This window comes from Dermacentor variabilis, unplaced genomic scaffold (assembly GCF_050947875.1).
Source record: "Dermacentor variabilis isolate Ectoservices unplaced genomic scaffold, ASM5094787v1 scaffold_16, whole genome shotgun sequence".
NCBI lineage: Eukaryota > Metazoa > Arthropoda > Arachnida > Ixodida > Ixodidae > Dermacentor > Dermacentor variabilis.
The window spans coordinates 4,157,157-4,178,825 of NW_027460324.1; the positions used below are offsets into that span (position 1 = coordinate 4,157,157).

General features: G+C 46.5%; 1 protein-coding gene across 2 annotated transcripts in view; it reads left to right on the forward strand.

Moving 5' to 3' along the window:
• Window positions 1-21,669, forward strand: part of LOC142568068 (AP-5 complex subunit mu-1-like) — a 244,330-nt gene that overhangs the window by 27,966 nt on the left and 194,695 nt on the right. The window contains exon 4 of one of the 2 annotated variants that reach the window (XM_075678151.1): window positions 14,228-14,298. The exons of the other annotated variant lie outside the window; for it this stretch is intronic. Coding sequence (XP_075534266.1) covers window positions 14,228-14,298 — 71 coding nt within the window. The remainder of the gene's footprint in view (window positions 1-14,227; window positions 14,299-21,669) is intronic. 2 annotated transcript variants of the gene reach the window in all.

The following is a 21,669-nucleotide window of genomic DNA, read 5'->3' on the forward strand; positions in this document are numbered from 1 at the left end:
AAATCGTAAATGTTGAGGATGTTCAGGGTTTTAAATAAATCTTCACTCTTAATATGCATATTGTGGTGTGCTATAATGCAACAAGCTCTTTGTTGAAGTGTAAACACCGGTGACAGATGAGTTTTGTACGTGCAACTCCAGATCACTAAGCAGTAACTAATGTGAGAGTGAACAAATGCATGGTAAAGATTGATAAGTATGTGGGGAGAGAAATAGTTTTGACATTACGACAGCACATGCAAGCCATGAGCTTGCATATGCTGAACAGAACGCACATGAAGGTGGAATTTTAAATGGTTATTGATAATAACACCAAGAAATTTTGTCTCCGTAGATTGTTTTATGGGATGGTTATTGTAAACGACATCTGAATGAATAGTCGTTTTCATTTTTTCAGAGTGACATAAGATAAAAACTGTCTTTGTTAGGTAAACGTGAAAGGCATTCAATGTACACGACGAGTCCAAAATTTGTAATTCAGAGTTAAGCTTATTAGGTTGCATTCTTCACGATCAGCTATAATAAGGTTAGTATCGTCTGCATAAAGTACAGGGGTAGCACACACAAGCTACGAAGGGAAGTCATTTATATAGAGTAAGAAAAAATAAAGGTCCAACTATGGATCCCTGGGGAACGTCAAGGTTAATAAGGGTGCTGTTGGACTGAAAATCACCTAGTTGAATAATTTGTTGCCGATTTTCAAAGTAACTGCGAATTAACGTCAAAGGTATTCCATCAAACCCATAACGAAGCAATTTATTGCTGAATATAACATGATTGAGAGAATCGAAAGCTTTCACAAAATCTATGAACAATCCCGCAACTAGGTAACCACTGTCTATTGATTTTCTAATTAAGTCTGTAAATGTTGATACTGTAGTTTGTGTGAAGAGGCCATTACTAAAACCAAATTGGTGCCGAGAAAGAATGCTGTGCTTGTGCAAGTAGTCATTAAGGCGCCTCGCAAATATTTTTTTGGGTATTTTGCTGAAGAATGGTGGCACTAAAATTGGATGGCAGTTTTCTATTCTATGCTTGTCCTTTCACCTGTACAGTGGTATCACCTTGGCAATTTTCATCCATTCTGGAAACACACCCGCAACAAATATAGCATTGACGATATGTGTGAGAGCTGGTGACACAATGTCAGTTACAAGTTTAATGACATGTGCCAAAACATTGTCAATTCCAGAGGCTGTATTTAGCAAATTAGAAATAACTGAAGCCACCTCAAGCTCATCTGTAGGGTAAAGGTAAAAAGAAGCATTTGTACGCGAAATGTATGTTGCATCAAAATCCTTACCAGTTGAGTTAATGTGAGATGAAAAATAGGCACTGAAAGCATTACAGATACTTTCGGATGTAATGTACACAACGTCATTGTATATTATTTTTTTCTGAAGGATGTTGTTTTACGTCTCGCCTTAGAAAATGGTTCTTCGAATCCTTCCCGTTCTGTTCAATGCAATTGCTAAAATAAGTTTTCTTTGCTTCATAAAGTGTTCCTTTAAGAGTTTGCGAATACGTAGAGTATCTTTCCTTCAAGGAAGTGTTGTAAGGTTGCCTTATTAATTTCCTATACACGTTATATTTCATTTTGATGTTTTTCATACCGAAACTGCAAAAATGTGCTGCCATTTCTGCTCACTGAAAGTGACTTATGATTTAGATCGTAGAGAACCGGTCCTCCATGTTGTTTGCTTCACTTGCTTGTACCAGTCCCGTATATCGGCAAACATGTCACGCACGGCTGCTAGCCATAGAGCTAGTATATAGCTAGCTGCTTTTTGAGTTTTGCTCACACCATCATGCGTCCGTGCTGTTCTTTAAGTGAGAAAAATTCTTCTCCGAGTCAAGCCGGTTTCCTGTATCTGCTTGTCTACATTCAATGAGCAGAGCCTTGGTGCATTCTGCAGGCTGCTCGGAGACGTGGGGCACACGGAGGTGACCAAGCTAAGGGAGTTTAACTACCTTACTCCGAGCAGGCAACTACTGCCACCTGTAGTAAAGGATGGGAAGTAGCTGAGGCTTGGAACAAAGAGCCTGCTTCACATTTTGCCTGTTTTGCTCTGGCGGCACTTACCTTTAGTTTTCGTGCCTCATCGCGGCTGATATTAAAACACTAGGCAATAGCAAAACGACAAGGCACGTCTTGGCACATTCAGGCCTTACCAGCTTGGCACGTGTTGGTATCTTGTACTGCATCGATTTGTGTAATGCTTCACATTTTACTGCCAACAAAAAATGAAAATCAGCAGCGCAAATGCGCCCTTTGATGAATGACTGCTATGAAGGCAGTATGAATGCATTTGTTTACATTTTTGGCGATATGATCTGTCAAATGCATGGTATCCACGAATGAACAATGCAGTTTCTGAGTATATACTTGTAGTCATCCTGAGAAAGTGTTTGGCAAGCAGATCTTGCATGGGCAAATGACCATGCCTGCGGAGTATAGCCTGTGCAGCTTTGTGAAGTGCGGTTCACATGCTTTGCGTTGTGCTTTGGCTGGTCCACATCACACTTGCCTGCTGCGATGCATTGCATGCTTGTGCCCTGAAAGCTATGACAGGAAAGATGTGTTCTGCTTTCCTCTGCACGGCATTGTGTACTGCACAGCCATCACTCATGTTCGAGTATGTGTTTGAGCACCCTACAGCCACTTCCGGCATTCTTGGAACAGCTCAAATCACATGTGTAACAATGAGAAAACATGCCGAGAGAGACATCCACCAACCAGCAAATGTTGAGCGATTGATGTGCTTGGGTGCCTAGGTGCAACTGAGAGATCGGCAGTCATGTGTGGTTCTGGGACTTTCAGCATATCCGTGTCACTGCTGCTCACCGCCAGGTGCTCGCATCATCTGCTTAGGTGCTATTTAAAGGCTGCTAATAACAAAATTTGATAGTTACCAGCCCTGCAGCTTTGCCAAGATGACTTTTATTTATTTATTTATTATACTCTTAGGGCCAAAGGCATTACAGAGGGGAGTAGTGTTAATATACAAGCAAAACGTAAACGAAAAATACAATATTCGCTCATAATACAATGTTGGCTATATCATTCGAAGAAAAAAACCCAAAATATTAGCACAATAACATGAAAAACCGACATTACAAAGACCCTGTTTATAGATTGTTAGCTAGAAAATTTCGGAAGTGTTGGTTATTACTGATAGGTACAGCATCAGGAGGAAGGTGATTCCAATCGCGACTAGTCCCGGGCAAAAAGAAGTGAAAGAAATGCTTAGTGTTGCAAATGTCAATTCCAACTTTGTGGCTGTGGTCGATGCTTAACGTTACAGCGCAAACACCTAAGACGAACCACAAAAAGAAAGACACGACACACACTGGCGCTGACTATCAACTTCTTTTTTTCCTTCGTCGTCGATGCATATATATACCTAGGCCACACAACCGTGCAGGCGCAGAGGATACATTACTGACATCTGCCAACTTATCGCATACGCAAACTTAGGAATTCAAATTCTGATGGGTGCAGGGACAAAGATGTATCACTGATGCAATTAATGCCTTGTCTTTTAATGTGGTAGGCCTTTAAGGCAAGCCGCACATGCTTATTCTTGCTTTTGCCAAGAATTAATGCCCGATCAAGTCGCGCCTCACAATTGCTGCAAGAGATTATATGCGCAACAAGGTGCGCTCCTCTATCTACATTTTTGTTTACTTTTTGCGCATGTTCCCACATATTTGAATTCCTACGTTTGCGTACTATGCGATAAGTTGGCAGATGTCAGTAATGTATCCTCTGGGCCTGCACGGTTTTGTGGCCTAGGTATATATATGCATTGACGACGAAGGAAAAAAAGAAGTTGATGGTCAGTGCTAGTGTGTGTCGTGTCTTTCTTATTGTGGTTCGTCTTAGGTGTTTGCGCCGTAACGTTAAGTTCAGAATTATGTACCAACTAGGCCCAAATGAAGTTTTACTGTGGTCAATGTGATGGGATCGGTAATGGGGCCTAGAGCTAAATTGGTCACGTAGAACAGGATGATAATACAACTTATGAAAAAGAGTTAGTTGGGAAATTTGGCGGCACGCAGACAGGGATGGGAGAGCAAGAATAGACTTCATGGCAGTAATACTAGCGGTTCTATTGTAGTTACACAGAATAAACCTAACGGAGTTATTTTGAACAAGTTCCAGTGCCGTTACAAGTTTGTCCTGACTTGGATCTCATATTGAGCATGCATAATCCAGCTTGGAATGTATTAGTGTTTTATACAGCAATAGTTTAAGTGACAATGGCGCTCTAAGGAAGTTACGATGTAGGTAACCTAAGATGCGGTTTGCGTTGCTAATTATATGTTCAATGTGAAGGTTCCAGGTTAAGTTAGTGGTAATGTGATTGCCAAATTATTTGTACGAGGTGACTGATTCTAATTGAACATTGTTAAGGTAAAAAGGAGATATGGAGGTCTTAAAGCGGGAAATATGCATTATTTTACATTTACTAGTGTTAAGTTCCATTAACCACGTTTTGGACCAGGTAGCAACAGCATCTAGATCGGACTGTAAGTGGGTAGTGTCATTAACAGTTCTTATTTCGCGAAAAATAGCACAGTTGTCAGCAAATAAAAGAATGTTAGATTTTAAGAGAGGCACCAAGTTATTGATATAGATAAGAAACAAAAGCGGTCCAAGAACCGATCCCTGCGGAACACCTGAAGAAACGTGGCTAAAAGCAGAGCAGTACTGATTCGCGACAACGAACTGTGAACGATGTGTAAGAAAAAATTCAATCCATTTTAACAAACTAGTGTCTAAATTTAGTTGATTTAGTTTATGAAGCAGTAATCTATGTAAGACCTTGTCAAATGCTTTTGAAAAGTCTAAGAATAAGCAAACAGCATGAGATGATCGATCTAAGGTTTGGTGCAACGTGTGAGTAAAACATATAAGTTGCATTTCACATGAATATGTTTTGCGAAAGCCGTGTTGAGCCGCGCTAAAAAATGAGTTTGATTCCAGAAAGTTAACCAAGTTGCTGTAGATTACATGTTCTAGTATTTTGCAACAGCTACTGGTGAGAGAAATAGGGCGGTAATTACAAGGAAAACTTGGATAGTATAGGCTATGCATTTATAGTGTAGCAAAGAGGAGGAACCTACAGTGGACCATCCTCTCCAGTGCTTTGCTTTGGGAACGCCGCTCGTGCTGAGAGTCCGTGCCCTGCTCTGATAGTCAGCCCAAAGTGCTGGAGAAAGCGGGCTACTATAGCATCCTTCTTCGCTGCAATTGTCAATTTAGCCCATGCGAAATGCTGTTGCAGTTGACCTTTTAATGAAAGAGTCAGACAGTTGATCCTAAGGTAACGCATTCAAGGAATATTCATGACTGATTAGAGACACGCAAGCAACTGTTGTATTTGATTTGTGCAGAGCGGAGAATTCTCGCAAATTTCACTCGGAAAACCGAAATTGAATTGCCAAAGAGAGCAACTGTCGTGCCCTTAGCAGACACACGTGGTTGACGTGACTGTTTATGTTCTATTGTCGGGCAAGCTTGAAGTGCACAACCTTATAAAGCCACGGTCTTGCTATAAACTGCATGCTAGCCTGGCTTTTTTTTTGTCATTGCAGCCATAACAGGCATTTCATAATTTATAAATTGAACAACAAGGCACGAATATGGTCACCTTTGCAAGCAATTTACAAGGCCTCCTAAAGTTCCTGTACCCGTCATCTGCAGAGTTCTGTAGCTATGACTGCTATAAAGGCAGATGGGTGTTTAATCGTGAGGTGGTTGCATGCTGTAATTCCTTCAAGAAGGCTCCCTCTATTAGCCTTATTATGCGATGAACCCTGCTCCAATCAGGATTCAACATCATAGAGCCAAAGGACAAAAATCTGTGTAGCTAAGAAAAGCATATGTGTTTCCAATATTGTTGACGTGGTGGAGTCGTGCATTGCTTAGTTGGAGGACTGTGCCAAGTGAATGTGTGTATTACAACAAAACTGTTAACCTCTAGTTGGCCGGAATTTTTTGTGTCTGCGTCTATTAGCAAAAATCTGTACTGATCCCTGCGACAGTGCAGGGCCAGGAGCTCGTACCCCCGTAAGGCGAAGGCTTCAAGCAATCAGCAAAGTGAAGTGAACAGTGCATACATTCTTTGGAATCACGCTCTAAGGACTGTGTGGTGGAGACGGCAACTGCAATGCCAAGAGATGGCGCTACTGGGCTCAGAGACATCACCAACACGTGGCAATGGTGCAGCCGAGGGTAGAGAATAAAGGGTGTTGCCGGAGGCGTCATGTGTACAATTCCTCTCTGACAAGTGGGGGCTCATCCATGATCAAAATGGATAGCATAAGTGTTCTGGAGGAAGTTGTGCAATACCTGGTTAACCAGACAGAAGGGTTGCCCATCCAGCGTGAACTGGAACTCTATAACGTAAGACTATTCCAATCTCTTTTTATTCCAACTCTGCCATTAGCCCTGCCTGATAGGTCAGAGTGGTTCGGGTTCAGCCCTTATGGGTGGGCGTCACACCTGTGTGGGCAGAGCCTGAGTCATTTCGACCTATCGCAAAGGGCTAATGGCCGATTTGGAATAAAAACAGATTGGAATGGTTCTACATTATACCGGTCCAGGTCGCGTCCCCGCTGCAGCAACGATTGCTGACGATTACATTGCCTACCGCGCCGGTAGGCTTAAAGCTGCTGGTGCCTGCCGTGGCTTCCATGACATACGTCGCAACAGAGCCGTCAAAGTTTTTGGCTTTCAATGACCTACAGTCGCCGGAGGTGTTCCCCAAACATTTAGAGAACTTTTGCCTCAATTGTGTCAAGAATTGACTCTGCCAAAAGGCTCAATAATGTGGTGCCAGCTGGCTTGGAGTGCAGTGCTAAGCTGTGGTGGCGCTTTGTTTGCATTTCCACTATGTGGGACGAATTCATGCAAGCATTCCCCGTGGAGTTTGCTTCAATCGATCCAAAATGCCGCCTGAAGGAAGAGCTCCAACAATGCTCCTGGCAACCAGAGGAGAACCTGAAGGAGTTCATCTACGTGATATCGGCGTGCTATGACCGCATCAGTGAAGCCATACCAAAAGAAGAAAAGGTGCAGTGGGTTCTTCGCCTAATGCACACGCAGCTACAAGACCTCGTGGAAGGGCCAACATTTACAACCTTGAAGGAGCTTGCGATGGAGGCAGATGGCTTGAGGAAAAGAGCTTGGAGGCAATGGCAGTACAAACCACTGCCACCACTGACAAATCAGGTTGCAAGGGATCTGGCATTCTGACCACACAGGGCAGCTGCTAACATTTTTGGATTGCTGCCCATGCTGACAGCTGCCACTGTGGGCACTACTACGTCTACCCCAATATCTTTAGCACACCACTGTCCACTACACCCGACTGCGGTTCAACCGTCCTATCTCCATAATCACATTCATCCAGCCTCCACTGTCCCTACGGAGCCACTCATAATAGAGAGGTATGCACACTTCGCCTGGCCACGGCCTGGTCCCAATCTGCTACCTCACTTCGATGCAAGATCCACTGGGTGGCAGGCTCCCGTTGACAGCATTTCCCATGTGTGTGCGATGTCTGTAAAGACATCATACTTGGGAAGGACTTCCTTAGAGTGACTGGAATATCATTCTATATTGTACTTGGAGATTAAGCAATTGGGACTGAACCACAGTGCATGGTATGCTTCGTCAGACGAGAGCAGCGGGTTGAAAGGGAGCTGGACAGCGAAGAATCCTATGACCTGCAAGCAATCTTTGCTGAGCGACCTGAGTCTATGGTAAACTCTGAAGTCCCAACCACCAATGACCCTGCTCACTTTTCAGCTCAGGTGAATGTAGACCTGTGTCTTGCGCAAGTGCTTGAAATCTTCAGCCGAATTATTTCAGCTATCCCAGGTGCACAACATTTTATGAACATTGAATTGACACTGGGGAAAACCTACTTGTACTTTGCAAGCTTTGCCCTGTCAATGCAAAATACAGGCCATTATGGATAACTGCATCCGTGACCTCCTAGAACAAGAACTCATACACCCAAGCACCAGTCAGTGGACTAGTGCTCCAATTTTGGTTCCAAAAAGGTCTGGCGGCATCCGCCTCGCCATTGATTATCGCCCTTTGAAAAACCAAACAAGGGTGCCTGCTTACCAATGCCTAGGACCAACTGGCTCTTGACTCAGCTGGGTCAAGCACAATGGTTTTGAAGTTGTGATCTTTCGCAAGTCCTTTTCCAGATGCCAGTGTCTGAACACGTCCCCAAGACCGCATTTATCTGCCACCAGGTTTTATCAAATCCACTAGGCACTAGGCACAACGCATTTATCGAATCCACTAGGATGCCCATTGGAGTGGCAGGCAGACCAACAACCTTCCAAACATTTATGTACCGAGTTTTGGAGGGTATAAATAATAAATTTGCGCTGGCAATCCTCGACGACATCCTGGTTTATTCAGACACTCTGGCCAACCACATGGACCAAATTTGATGTGTACTAGAACAGATTAGAGCAGCAGGCCTCGCCATTAATCCAGACGGGAACCAACTCTGTCATCATACATTCAAGTTCCTTGGACATATAATTTCACCTGGGCAGCGCAGACCTGATGAAGGCAAAGCGCTTGCTGTGTTGCACTATCCTCGACCAGCAACAATCAAACAACTGCAAGCCTTTTTTGGCCTGGCGGGGTATTATAGGGGCTTTATACCTCGATTTTCTCTCACAGCCCACTCCCACACCAGTCTCTAGAAGAAAGATTCTCGTGGTAGACCAACTAGCAAGAGGGCGCATTCCAGAGACTGAAGCAATCCCTGGCCCATGATGGCGTGGCAAGCCTCCCTGACCTCAACTGGCCCTTTGCGGTGGAGACAGATGCCAGTGGTATCGGATTAGCAGCTGTGCTACTCCAGGCAAGCCCTGAGGAACTGAGACCTGTGTCATATATAAGCAGAGTCCTCACCAAAGCAGAAAAACAGTACATTGTTCAGCAATGGGACTGTCTGGCAGTGGACTGGGCAGTCGATAAATTCAGGCCTTACCTTGGAATTTAAGGAATTCGGAATCAATTGTGATCACTCTTCTCTGTCGTGGATGTTTCATATAGATCAAGCCTCACCAAGAGTCAAACAGCGTGTCCTTAGGCTGCAAATTCCTAACTGCAAGATCAAACCCAGACCTGCCAGCATTCCAGCAGATGCCCTCAGCAGAGCTCCCTTGAACTGCCCAGACAACCCAAGCCAAACTCTCCCCAAAATGCTGTCCCCATCCAAGAGCCTGAGCAACACGTTACGTTAGAGACATCTGCCCCTCTGGCTATGACAGACAATGTCACTCCCCTGAACTATACGGAACGTCTGGTTGAGAAGCAAGGTCGTGATCCACTGTTTGCCAAGCTGAAAAGCATTGTGCAAGGTACAACACTCATAGAGAACCACTTACAATCACATCTAATTAAGGACTTGGCTGCTTCAACAGAACTGGAGTCTCGTGGGTTGCTTATTCAGCACAGAGGAAACCAAAAGGTGCCTTGGCTACAAGCACGCTTGCGGACTCTGGTGCTGAAAATGGCACATAACCACCCCACTAGTGCACATGTAGTTTTTTCAAGATGTTGCAGCGTGTTTCTTCTTGCTTCGGTTTGTGAGCAGACTGATCTATATATGTCAGATGCTACAGTGTTGCAAAGCAAATCGCCAAAAGCCAGCAGGCTTTATGAGCAGCCAGTGGGCCACTGCACCAATGGAAGAACTTAGTGTAGATGTCATTTGACCATTACCACTCACACCAAGGCACCACCAGTACCTGCTGATGTACAGTACATGTTCACGAAGTTCATTGAATTGTCTCCTCTAAGAGCTGCTACCAGCTAAGCATCGTCGACTGTATGCGGCAAGTCTTCTGTCGGCATGGTGTACCAGCAGCAATTTACAACGACAACGGGCGTCCATTGGCCCATTCAGGCCCTTTGGTGGAAGCGCCTCCTGAAGCGTTGGGCCTAAAATACTGCCATACCGTGCCATACCGCCCCTCTGGACAAATGGTAGAATGTCTTAACAGTACAGTTAAGAAATGCCTCCGGGCCTACTGCACAAACCACAGGGGGTGGGACTCTCGCATCCCCAAAATTGCCTTTCCTTTGCACCGCAGAGTGTCATGACAGGGTACGGTGTCTGTCGGTGACTGTGTTACGGTCGAGAGCTGCACACCCCATGGGAATTGCCTGGCACCAAGGACAATGTTGAACCACCTGCCACGGTCTACCATGCCTTTGTCAAAGAAGTTCATCCGTGCCTTACCTAGGCCTTTAAATTTTGCTCACAGACAACAAACTGCATCTAAAGGCGAAGCAAAACACATATTACAACTGTCACAGGTGACCAGTTGCCCTGAAACCAGGCAACCATGTTCTCCTGGACAGACATACTTTAAGCAATGCGCCAATGTTGAAACTAGCCCCAAGATGTTCAGGTCCTTACAGGGTTACGGAGAATGTTGGTGTTAATGACTTTCTGCTGACAGATCCAACAACTGGGTGCTGTCACTGGAAAGCCATGCAGACCAGCTGACAGCATATTATGAACCTTGACTGGATATGCCCACGACAGGTTCACATTCTGAGGAGGGGGGGGAAGAAGTGAAAGGACTGTGTGTTGGAGAGGGCAACCACAAGGCCGAGAGATGGCGCTACTGGGAGCAGAGACATCATCACTAACACCCCCAGGGCAGTGGTGAAGGCAGAGAATAAAGAGTGTTGTCCGAGGCATCGTGTGTGCGCTTCCTCCCTGACAATGCATGCAACGTACAGAACAGCATATGTTTTAATAAAGAACAAGCACGAAACCATCATCCGAATGACGTAATTGATGATGAGGCACTCCTGATAAAAATGCAAAGCACATAGCACTCCCCGCATATGTTTTCCGGTAAATATTATTGTTGCGCAAGCTGCTGTTGGCGTGGCAGCTTGTGACGTGGGGAGTGACGTTCCTGGCCTTTCATATATAAAAGAACCAGCCCAGCAACTGATTTTAACATTGTCGCAGCACTGCTATGGGCAGCAGTGGCATGCTGTCAAAATTACCATTATTATCATTACTCTAAATTACCATTATTACCATTACTCTGAAGCAATAAAGCATTGCATACCCCCCCCCCCCCCCCTCCCGGCAGATGTAGTGGGGGTTTTGAACAGCTTCGCTGGACATCCACTTTCGCAGGGCCGAGATGGCGAGTAAATTTTTTTTAACATGATAGTGTTAAGGGCCTCATGTCACATAAAACCCGGTGTCGCCGCCTGGCATCCAGCATCGGACGTTGCTTTGGCAAAAAGAATTTCGAACCATGCATACCCAACCATGCAGGCTCTCTTTTGTGGCACAAGAAAATTGCTGAACTAATTGAATTTCGTAAGGCAATATACGTAGAAAAATCATAAAGTATGACTTACACACAACCTACAGACATGATAGCATCAGTTTGTAATTTAGGAGTGGTGTGGCCCCCTCGGTTCCTTGCACACCATCAAAAAAAAGGATGAGAAAACCACGAAGCTCGTCCTCGTGCATAGCATTAACCGCCAGCGTTTCCCAGTGAACATTATTGTTACATAAGCTGCAGTTGCCGGGAAGCGTGAGAAGCACTCGGGGATCTTTGAATGCTATTGCATTGTGCTCTTAAAGGCAAAGGTTAAGCATCTTCCAAATTTTTTTTCCAGCGAATGTCGGCAATCAATTTGTCACCACAGTAGCAGTGCTGTCAATAGGACACCATCAGTGTGGGCTGTGCAGCTGCAAGGTAGACTGTGCAATGAGAAATGATCAACTTCCGCAATGACTGCGGGCTGACTTCAGCCTGTAAGTTCAGAGGACAACAGAGCATTACTGATCTTCCTCCATGAAACATAGTTACATCCATTTTGATAACGTTCTTGTTTTAATACTACTGTGCCTTAAATAGACATGAAAGAGAAATGCTAAATCAGTTTACTATACTGATAAAGTATTTTTCAGAACTTTTCATTGTTGATTTGTTTAATAGAATATAAAATGAAGGCCAAACCTCCATTTTCTTGTTTCACATCAAAATGTCAGCGCCGGTACATCAGTGTGACATCACGGTTTTTAAAGCATTTTTATTATTTGGGTTGTTACGGCTCAGTACGAGTTCTCGAAACTCACGAAGTTCAATCTTTGGCTATGTTGCAGTGTAGTCCATGTTTACAAGAAAAAAAAAATAGTAACTTAGCCCAAACATATGTCAAAATCCTATGGACTCGTCTAGGGGATGCACCTCAATGGGGCAAACCGAAATTTTGAAAAAAACAAAATTCAGACAGGAAAGCAATTGCGTTCGGTGCCGCGATGCTACGCGCATGCATTGGTGAATTTTTGCATGCTGCATGTTTCCGTTTGCTGCTACTAGATGGCAAGTGCTGCGTGGTGACCTCTGATGCATTCGTACATCCAAGGATCTGGGGTGTGCACACGTTTCCGACTGCGCCAGTACCATTTGGCCGAAAGATTCAGTCCTGTGTAAAGGCTGCACCTTGTAAAAAAGTGTGTTTCTTACACAAGTCTCTATAAAGAAAGAAAAAAGCCTGCATGTGCTTTTTTGAGGGGCTATCCTTGCCAGCACAGAGGATGTCATGCATGTAATGTCATCTCCACTAGTGTGTCATTATCATATTGTTATAAATGTCAACAAAATTGAACTGTTACTGACTTAAAGTTATTGGTTGCTGGTTCTTTTGTTTAGTCATTGAAATTTCCCTACAAAAGTAATGGAAAACCTGTGAAAGTCAGGTAATTTTTGCAACGTATTTCACTAGACACCCTGTCAAGGATGCTTAGAATTTGTTGTATTGGAACACATTTTCCCAATATGTCACTAATGGCACACCTACTATCGGTGGCTGCGGCAGCCACATTTTGGTGGGGGTGAAATGCAAAAACGCCTGTGTCCTGCGTATTGGGGCAGTGTTAAAGATTCCCTGGTGGTAAAAATTAATCTGGCGTCCCCCCACTATGGCGTGCCTTATAATAAGATTGTGGTTTTGGCATCTAAAACTCCAGAAATTATTATTATACCTACTGTTGGCACATATCTGCTCAAACTTCAACGTTGAAGTCATGAGAGGCAGGTCTCCAGGCTGCTTGATTCAGTTTCAGTTTGGAGGCCCAATTTCTGATTTAAAATTAGAAATAAGAAAGTATTTTTACATTTTTGTTACTTCTCTCTTGAAATTTTAATTCATTTCTTCAATTCAAGAATGCAGTGAGCGCATTATTGAGGGTCCCTGGCCTTGCACGCTTACGGCAGTGCAGTGCACAATGTACAATACAAAATTCTTGTACAAACAGTATTTGTAATGAAGAATACTTGGTGTGTAAGTTTACAGCACCAATTTATCAGTAGTTCCAACCAACAGTAGTGGCAACAAAGTTATACGCAACGAGGTACAATGAGTATAAATCACTTTTGAGACATACAAGAGGAGAGAAAGAAAGAAAGAGAACAGTTTGCAAATGTAATTCCTGTGCAGGTAGTGCCTGAAAATGATAACAGTGCCAGAAGTGATAACTGCATGCCGATACCAAAAACAATTCAGTAGTGTGAAGGTATCGAGGAATGCAGTGTGGTGTCTTCTTCTTCATTGTTTTTTTTTTAACATTTGACAAAATGAATTGCACTATCTTACATGTGAGAGGAGTTGCAGAGAAATTTAATACACCCACTTTTCTAAGTAGATGGAAACATTCTGAGAACACCTAAGCACTTCTTATGACTTGTGAATGCGAAAGCAGTAATGTTGAATGCCGCTGAGCAGTTCTTCAAGTTTGAGCTCCTTGCGGGCAAGCGAGCACGTTGAGGTGGTTGGTGAGTTTTGATTTGGCCTTACTGAGCTGCAGTTAGAATGTGCGGCTAACACAGGCTTCCGAGAGTGAAGGTGACATGGTGTCGAGGCGATGCCCTTTCCGCTCATGCCATAGTGCGGCAGCAGGTATACCCTTTCATCCACTCTACTCTACCTAGGCCTGGGCCAGCGTCATGAGAGTGCGAGGTGCACCCGTGACGTGGTGTCGCAGCCAATGGAAAGTTTCACTGCTACAGACACCGCTGACTTTTTCGCTCAATGGGCTGTTTGATGCTTTGACATCAAAATTGTCAAAGTTGCACATTAACATGTTGGGTGCTGGTTGTCTGCCTCAACATAAAGTGAATGGTGTCATTCCAGGAAGGGCTGTACTTTGGCTGCCTGCCACTGGTGTCTTTACCACCAGGGAAGCGCCCGGATTTGCTTTCACTGTGAGTACACATCTGTCAAGTTTTCACCACGTCTTGGCTGATATTGTCATGTGGTAGTGACGGTGAAGAAAGCAGCAATACGGTAGAATACAAAACTAGCTTTTATTGGGCGAACCTGTGCCCACAAAAACAGGCTACACTTATAGCACAATGATAGCGGCGAACACGGTCGGCGATCGTCGGAAATCTGATCAGTGGGTCAAGTGCGTCGGCTTTTATAGAGCAGTCGTCGAATGTTCCAGACTAATCGTTCGGACCCGCGTGCCTTCCACAAAGTTCTACACCATTCGCGTCAGGTGATCAAATCAGATAACATAAGGTTCAGCGACAACAGACAGTGTATAGAAGCATTGATAACTTTCCAGAAACTTCGGATACATGCAGGCGCGTCCCACGCTGTGCGATTACATTTGTTAGGCGGCGAAACGTGGTTGCCCGATAAAGATAAGTACACGTGTCAATACCCCCCTCTTAAAAAGCATCGTCTCGATGCTACAAATATAAGAGAGCGAAACACAAAAGGACACTTATTAAACATAAGTAACAAAACAACGAAAAGAAACAAAGTCCAAAGATCAGTTACGCGAAGCCCCAAAGTTCATTAACGCTGGTAGTACGGTTTGAGTCGCACAGCGTGGACTATTTCAGGTTGTGAGCGGCGCCGCTGTGATAGTGAAATGCCGTCTGGCACGACCTCATAGTCCAGTGCGCCAATACATCGGATGTTCTTGTACGGTCCGAAATAGCGGCGCAAAAGCTTCTCGCTCAGTCCTTGTCGGCGTATAGGGGTCCAAACCCAAACACGGTCACCGGGCTGGTACTCGACGAAGCGTCGTCGGAGGTTGTAGTGTCAGCTGTCGGTCCTCTGCTGGTTCTTGATTCGCAGGCGGGCGAGCTGTCGGGCTTCTTTGGCGCGCTGGAGATAGGTAGCGACGTCAAGATTTTCCTCATCAGTGACGTGCGGCAGCATTGCGTCGAGCGTCGTAGTCGGGTTCCCGTCGTAAACAAGCTTAAATGGCATAATATGTGTTGTTTCTTGCACCGCCGTGTTGTAAGCGAATGTTACGTACGGCAGGACCGCATCCCACGTCTTGTGCTCAACGTCGACGTACATTGCTAGCATGTTGGCGAGGGTCTTGTTCAGGCGCTCCGTGAGACCATTCGTCTGCGGATGGTAGGCAGTTGTCCTCCTGTGACTTATCTGGCTGTATTGCAGAATGGCTTGCGTGAGCTCTGCTGTAAAAGCCGTTCCTCTGTCGGTGATGACGACTTCTGGAGCACCATGTCGCAGCAGGATGTTCTCGACAAGAAATTTCGCCACTTCGGCTGCACTGCCTTTCGGTAGAGCTTTAGTTTCAGCGAAGCGGGTGAGATAGTCCGTCGCCACGACGATCCACTTATTTCCGGATGTTGATGTCGGAAATGGTCCCGACAAGTCCATCCCGATCTGCTGAAAAGGTCGGTAAGGAGGCTTGATCAGCTGTAGTAATCCCGCTGGCCTTGTCGGTGGCGTTTTGCGTCGCTGACAGTCTCGGCATGTCTTGACGTAACGGGCGACATCGGCGGTTAGGTGCGGCCAGTAATACCTTTCTTGTATCCTTGATAGCGTCCGGGAGAAACCGAGGTGCCCAGCGGTCGGATCGTCATGTAGGGTGTGCAGTACTTCTGGACGCAGCGCCGACGGAACAACAAGAAGGTAGTTGGCGTGGACTGGTGAGAAGTTCTTCACGAGTAGCTTGTTTTGAAGCATGAACGAAGATAATCCACGCTTAAATGCCCTAGGGACAACGTCGGTGTGCTCTTCCAAATACTCGACTAGGGCTTTTAGCTCCGGGTCCTCTCGTTGTTCTTCGGCAAGGTCTTCCGCGCTTATTATGCCAAGGAAGGCGTCGTCATTCTCGTCATCTTGCGGCGGCGGGTCAATGGGGGCGTGTGATAGGCAATCGGCTTCTGAGTGTTTTCGTCCGAACTTGTATGTTACAGTGATGTCGTATTCTTGTAGTCTGAGGCTCCACCTTGCCAGCCGTCCTGAAGGGTCCTTTAAGTTAGCTAGCCAACACAACGCGTGATGGTCGCTGACAACTTTGAATGGCCTTCCATATAAGTAAGGGCGGAATTTTGCTGTAGCCCGAACGATGGCGAGGCATTCCTTTTTGGTTGTAGAATAATTGCCTTCCGCTTTTGACAACAACTGGCTAGCGTAAGCTATCACGTGTTCATGTCCATCTTTTCTCTAGACTAGGACGGCATCGAGGCCCAGGCTACTGGCGACAGTGTGTATTTCGGTATCGGCGTGCTCTACGAAGTGCGCAAGTACGGGTGGCGACTGCATGCGTCGTTTGAGTTCTTGAAATGCGTCGGCCTGCGGCATTTCCCACTTGAACTCGACGTCACATTTAGTTAGCTTTGTCAGCGGCTCAGCAATGCGTGAAAAGTCCTTGACAAATCACCTGTAGTAGGCACACATGCCAAGAAATCTACGCACTGCCTTCTTGTCAATGGGCTGCGGGAACTTTGCAATGGCAGCTGTCTTCTGCGGGTCGGGGCGGACTCCAGACTAGCTGATGACGTGGCCTAGAAACAGAAGCTCATCGTAAGTGAAGCAGCACTTTTCTGGCTTCAGAGTAAGCCCTGATGACTTGATGGCCTCTAGTACTGTTGCAAGCCGCCTATGGTGATTGTCGAAATTTCTGACGAAGACAACGACGTCATCCAAGTAAACGACACAGGTCTGCCACTTCATTTCTGCTAAAACTGTGTCCATCACGGTTGGAACGTTGCAGGCGCCGAGCACAGTCCAAATGGCATAACCTTGAACTCATAGAGGCCGTCTGGGGTGATGAAGGCGGTCTTTTCGCGATCTCTTTCGTCGACTTCTATTTGCCAATAGCCAGACTTCAGGTCCATCGACGAGAAGTATTTAGCGTTGCAGAGCCGATCCAATGCATCGTCTATCCGTGGGAGGGGGTATACGTCCTTCTTCGTGATCTTGTTCAGACGATGATAATCGACGCAGAAACGTAGGGTTTTGTCCTTTTTCTTCACCAGGACAACAGGGGATGCCCACGGGCTTTTCGACGGCTGGATGATGTCGTCGCACAGCATTTCGTCGACTTGTTCTCTTATAGCTTTACGTTCTCGTGGCGAAACTCTGTAAGGGCTCTGGCGGAGTGGTCGAGCGCACTCCTCGGTGATTATGCGATGCTTGGCGACTGGTGTTTGTCGAATCCTCGATGACGTCGAAAAGCAACCTTTGTATTGTCGGAGAAGACTTATCAGCTGCTGTTGCTTAATCACGGGGAGACTTGGATTAATGTCGTAGTCTGGTTCGGGAACCATGGTCGTCGGGGTAGATGCGGCGGAATCCGAGAGGACAAACACGTTACTGGTTTCCAGAATTTCCTCGATGTACGCGATCGTCGTGCCCTTGTTGATGTGCTTGAACTCCCGGCTGAAGTTTGTCAGCTACACTTCAGTTTTTCCTCCATGCAGTCGAGCGATCCCTCTTGCGATGCAAATTTAACGGTCTAGCAGTAGACGTTGGTCGCCTTCGATGATGCCTTCTACGTCAGCGGGTGTTTCGATGCCGACCGAAATAACAATGCTGGAGCGAGGCGGGATGCTCACTTGATCTTCAAGCACACTCAAGGCGTGGTGACAATGAGGGCTCTCCAGCGGCATTGCTTTATCTTACGACAGCGTTATTGACTTCGACTTCAGGTCGATGATTGCGCCGTGTTGGTCCAGGAAGTCCATACCGAGAATGACGTCTCGTGAACACTGTTGGAGGATAACGACGGTGGCAGGGTAAGTCCGGTCATGAATGGTTATTCTTGCCGTGCAGATTCCAGTCGGCGTGATGAGCTGTCCTCCAGCGGTCCGAATTTGAGGGCCTTCCCATGCAGTTTTAACTTTCTTCAACTGCGCGTCGATGGGTCCACTCATGACGGAGTAATCGGCTCCTGTGTCCACTAAAGCGGTGACTGCATGACCGTCGAGAAGCACGTCGAGGTCGGTGGTTCTTTGTCTGGCATTGCAATTAGGTCTTGGGGTCGGATCACGGCTGCGTCGTGTTGAACTGAAGCTGGAACGTCACGTCGTCAAGTCGTCTTTCGTCGGTGTAGTCTTGGCTTCCTGACTTCGTTGGGACGGCGGCGTGTCGTTATTATGTCGTCGAGATGGTCTCTTTGTCGTCTTCGTCGTCGGCGGAGGGTCTTTGTCAGTTCGACGAACAGCAACCGCACCTCCATTGGTTGCTGCTTTTAGTTTTCTGGATATGGGCTTGCAAAGCGGCCCCGGGCTGGGCCGGTGTATGGTCGGCGCTGTGGCGACAGGTGTCGGCCTGGTGACGGCGAACTGGACGGTTGTCGAGAGTTCCACTGGGTGGCGGCTAGGTTATCGGCGATGTCACGTGGGCGCTCCCCAAGCTGTGGACGCGGCGCATTGACGGCGCACCCTCTTGAGTCCCATGTCGCGGTATGGGCATCGGCGGTACACATGGCCGGCTTCTCCGCAGTGATAGCAGAGCGGGCGGTGGTTGGGGACTCGCCAAATGTCCGTCTTCCTCGTGTAGGTGCGCTGGGCGGCGGATGGGCGTGCTGGCGGTGGCGGACGCCGGAATTGTGGCGTTACAGGGCCCTGGCGCGTTCGCAGAGGGGGGCCTTGACGGCGTGCGATGGCGGCGTAGGTCATCGCTTCTGGCTGCGGCTGCAGTAATTGAGGTTGTACCTCAGGGACTCCAAGCGATCGCTGAACCTCTTCTTTGACGATTTCAGCGATTGGATCCACTTGGGACTGCGTCCTTGGGTAGAACTTTTGCAGCTCCTCCCGTACGACTGCTCTGATAGTCTCGCGTAAATCGTCGGTAGCCAGTGATTGAACCCCGGCGTAGTTTGTCGAGTTCGTGCGGCGATCGAATTGTTGGTTTCGGATCTCGAGTGTCTTCTCAATGTTCGTCGCCTCACGAAGAAACTCTTCGGTGGGCTTCTTAGCATTCCGGCAAAAAGTCCTCCTTTACACCACGCATCAGTAGGCGGTCTTTCTTCTCCTCGGTCATATCCGGGTCGGCGTGGCGGAACAAGCGGCACATTTCTTCCGTAAAGATCGCAACGTTCTCGTTTGGTAGCTGCACTCGGGCGTCCAGTATAGCTTCGGCCCTTTCCTTGTGCACGACGCTTGTAAAGGTGCGCAGGAAGCCGCTACGGAACAGGTCCCACGTTGTCAACTTCGATTCTCTGTTCTCAAACCAAGTTCTGGCGGCGTCTTCTAAGGCGAGGTAGACATGCTGCAGCTTGTCGTCGGAGTCCCAGTTGTTGAACGTCGCGATTCGTTCGTAGGTCTCCAGCCATGATTCCGGGTCTTCAGTCGCTGCCCCATGGAAGGTTGGTGGGTCCCGAGGTTGTTGTAGGATAACGGGGGACGCTGGGGCAGCCATTGGGGTCGTCTTGACCACGATCTTCTTTGTCGTCTCATGTAGAAGTCCGTGCTCTGGGGGCAGTCCTTGCGGTCTGTGGCTAGCATGCTGGTCTTGGCCGATGTTGGTTCTGTCCTCGGGTTTCGGGCTTGGATCGCGGCTTTGCGGGGGCGTTCGGTACATGAACGCACAAGCACCTCCACCAGATGTCACATGGTGGTGACGTTCAAGAACACAGTAGCAATACTGTGAAAGACAAAACTAACTTTTATTGGGCGAACCTGTGCCCACAAAAACAGGCTACACTTATAGCACAACGATAGCGGTGAACACGGTCGGTGATCGTCGGAAATCTGATCAGCAGGTCAAGCGCGTCGGCTTTTATAGAGCAGTCGTCGAATGTTCCAGACTAATCGCTCGGATCCGCGTGCCTTCCACGAAGCTCTACACCATTCGCATCAGGTGATGAAATCAGATAACATAAGGTTCGGCGACAACAGACAGCGGATAGAAGCATCAATAACTTTCCAGAAACTTCGGATACATGCAGGCGCGTCCCACGCTGTGCGATTACATTTGTTAGGCGGCGAAACGTGGTTGCCCGATAAAGATAAGCACACATGTCAATATTCAGCATATGCAGATGATCATGAAAAGGGAACACCCAGTATGGCTGTTTCACTTCATAACTTCGATTAAAGCATAGCATTTTTCACGAACTGTTTATGCCACCACATTACCACCAACCCCTCACATGATGCCCTGCTGGAATCCTTGAGGTAAAACAAACAAACAAACAAACAAACAAACAAAATTCATACATGAGTGCTAATTTACAGCCAGTTATTTGTGGAAATGGCTGCTATGCTAGATGCTAAATAGGCTCAATTTACTGCATAACTGATATCATTTGAATGCTGCAACACAGCATTTAGTCTACATTGTTAGAATAATCTTTTTTGATTTATCATTTGCAGTTACTGTCATAGCAGATTATTTATTTAGTTTTTATTTTCTCTGATTTTCATGTTTGCCGCATGATTACATTAACAGATTATCTGTAGTCAGTTTTTTTTGTTATGACATACATATAAATCTCGATATAACGAAGTTAGTAAAATTGGCAATTTGCTTCGTTATATTGAAATTTCGTTCTATTGAAATTTGACCTTTTATGCAAATAAGTGCAGTCGCCGGTCGATTTTTCTTACACGGTAAGGGGCCGCAGAATTTTCCAAATTGAAAAGTGCAAGTTTGAATGAGAAAACAATTCATTTAGATAAATTTGGTAGTCGATGATAAATGATACGGTTTCATGTTACATACATTGACGATATTTTCTCGGTGGTACGAATTAAACGAAGCCAGCCGTGCTTTTGTGCAGGCACCCCGTCCTTGCGGCTGATAGCATTGCTAGCTTTAGGACAGCGTTATCAGGAAAAGTGCCGGCTGTGGGAAGCACATGCTTTGGCTGCCTGTCGCTCCAACGGGTCACCGAAACTTGAGATAACACAACCTTCAATAATAAATGCGTGGTAAGACAGCTTATATGGAGCCACGCCGTCTCGGCACACCTACTCTTTGCAAGTGGAGCAGCTTACCTCTAAAGCAGGGTGCACAGCTACGTATGCGCTCACCCGGTCTTACAGCCATGCGTAGCCACGACGAAAGTGCGTGCCAGAAATCGAGACACGTGCAAACTTGCCCCCCCTCTGCGCCCCTCGCCTCCTCGCATGCGCTTTGCTTTACCGTGAGCTCGCTTCCCTTCCTCTTTTCCCCTTAGCTCGTGCGAGAAGGTGACACTCGTGAAGCCACGGTATTTCTTGTCTCACCCTCACACACTTTCACTCGTACTTAAAGCATACCGTGTGCGGGGGGCAATAGGGTTTTATCACACTTGGAACACGATGCGGCTCCACTTCAGTGGTCGCTCTTGTTGTGCCACATGCAGTTGGAGA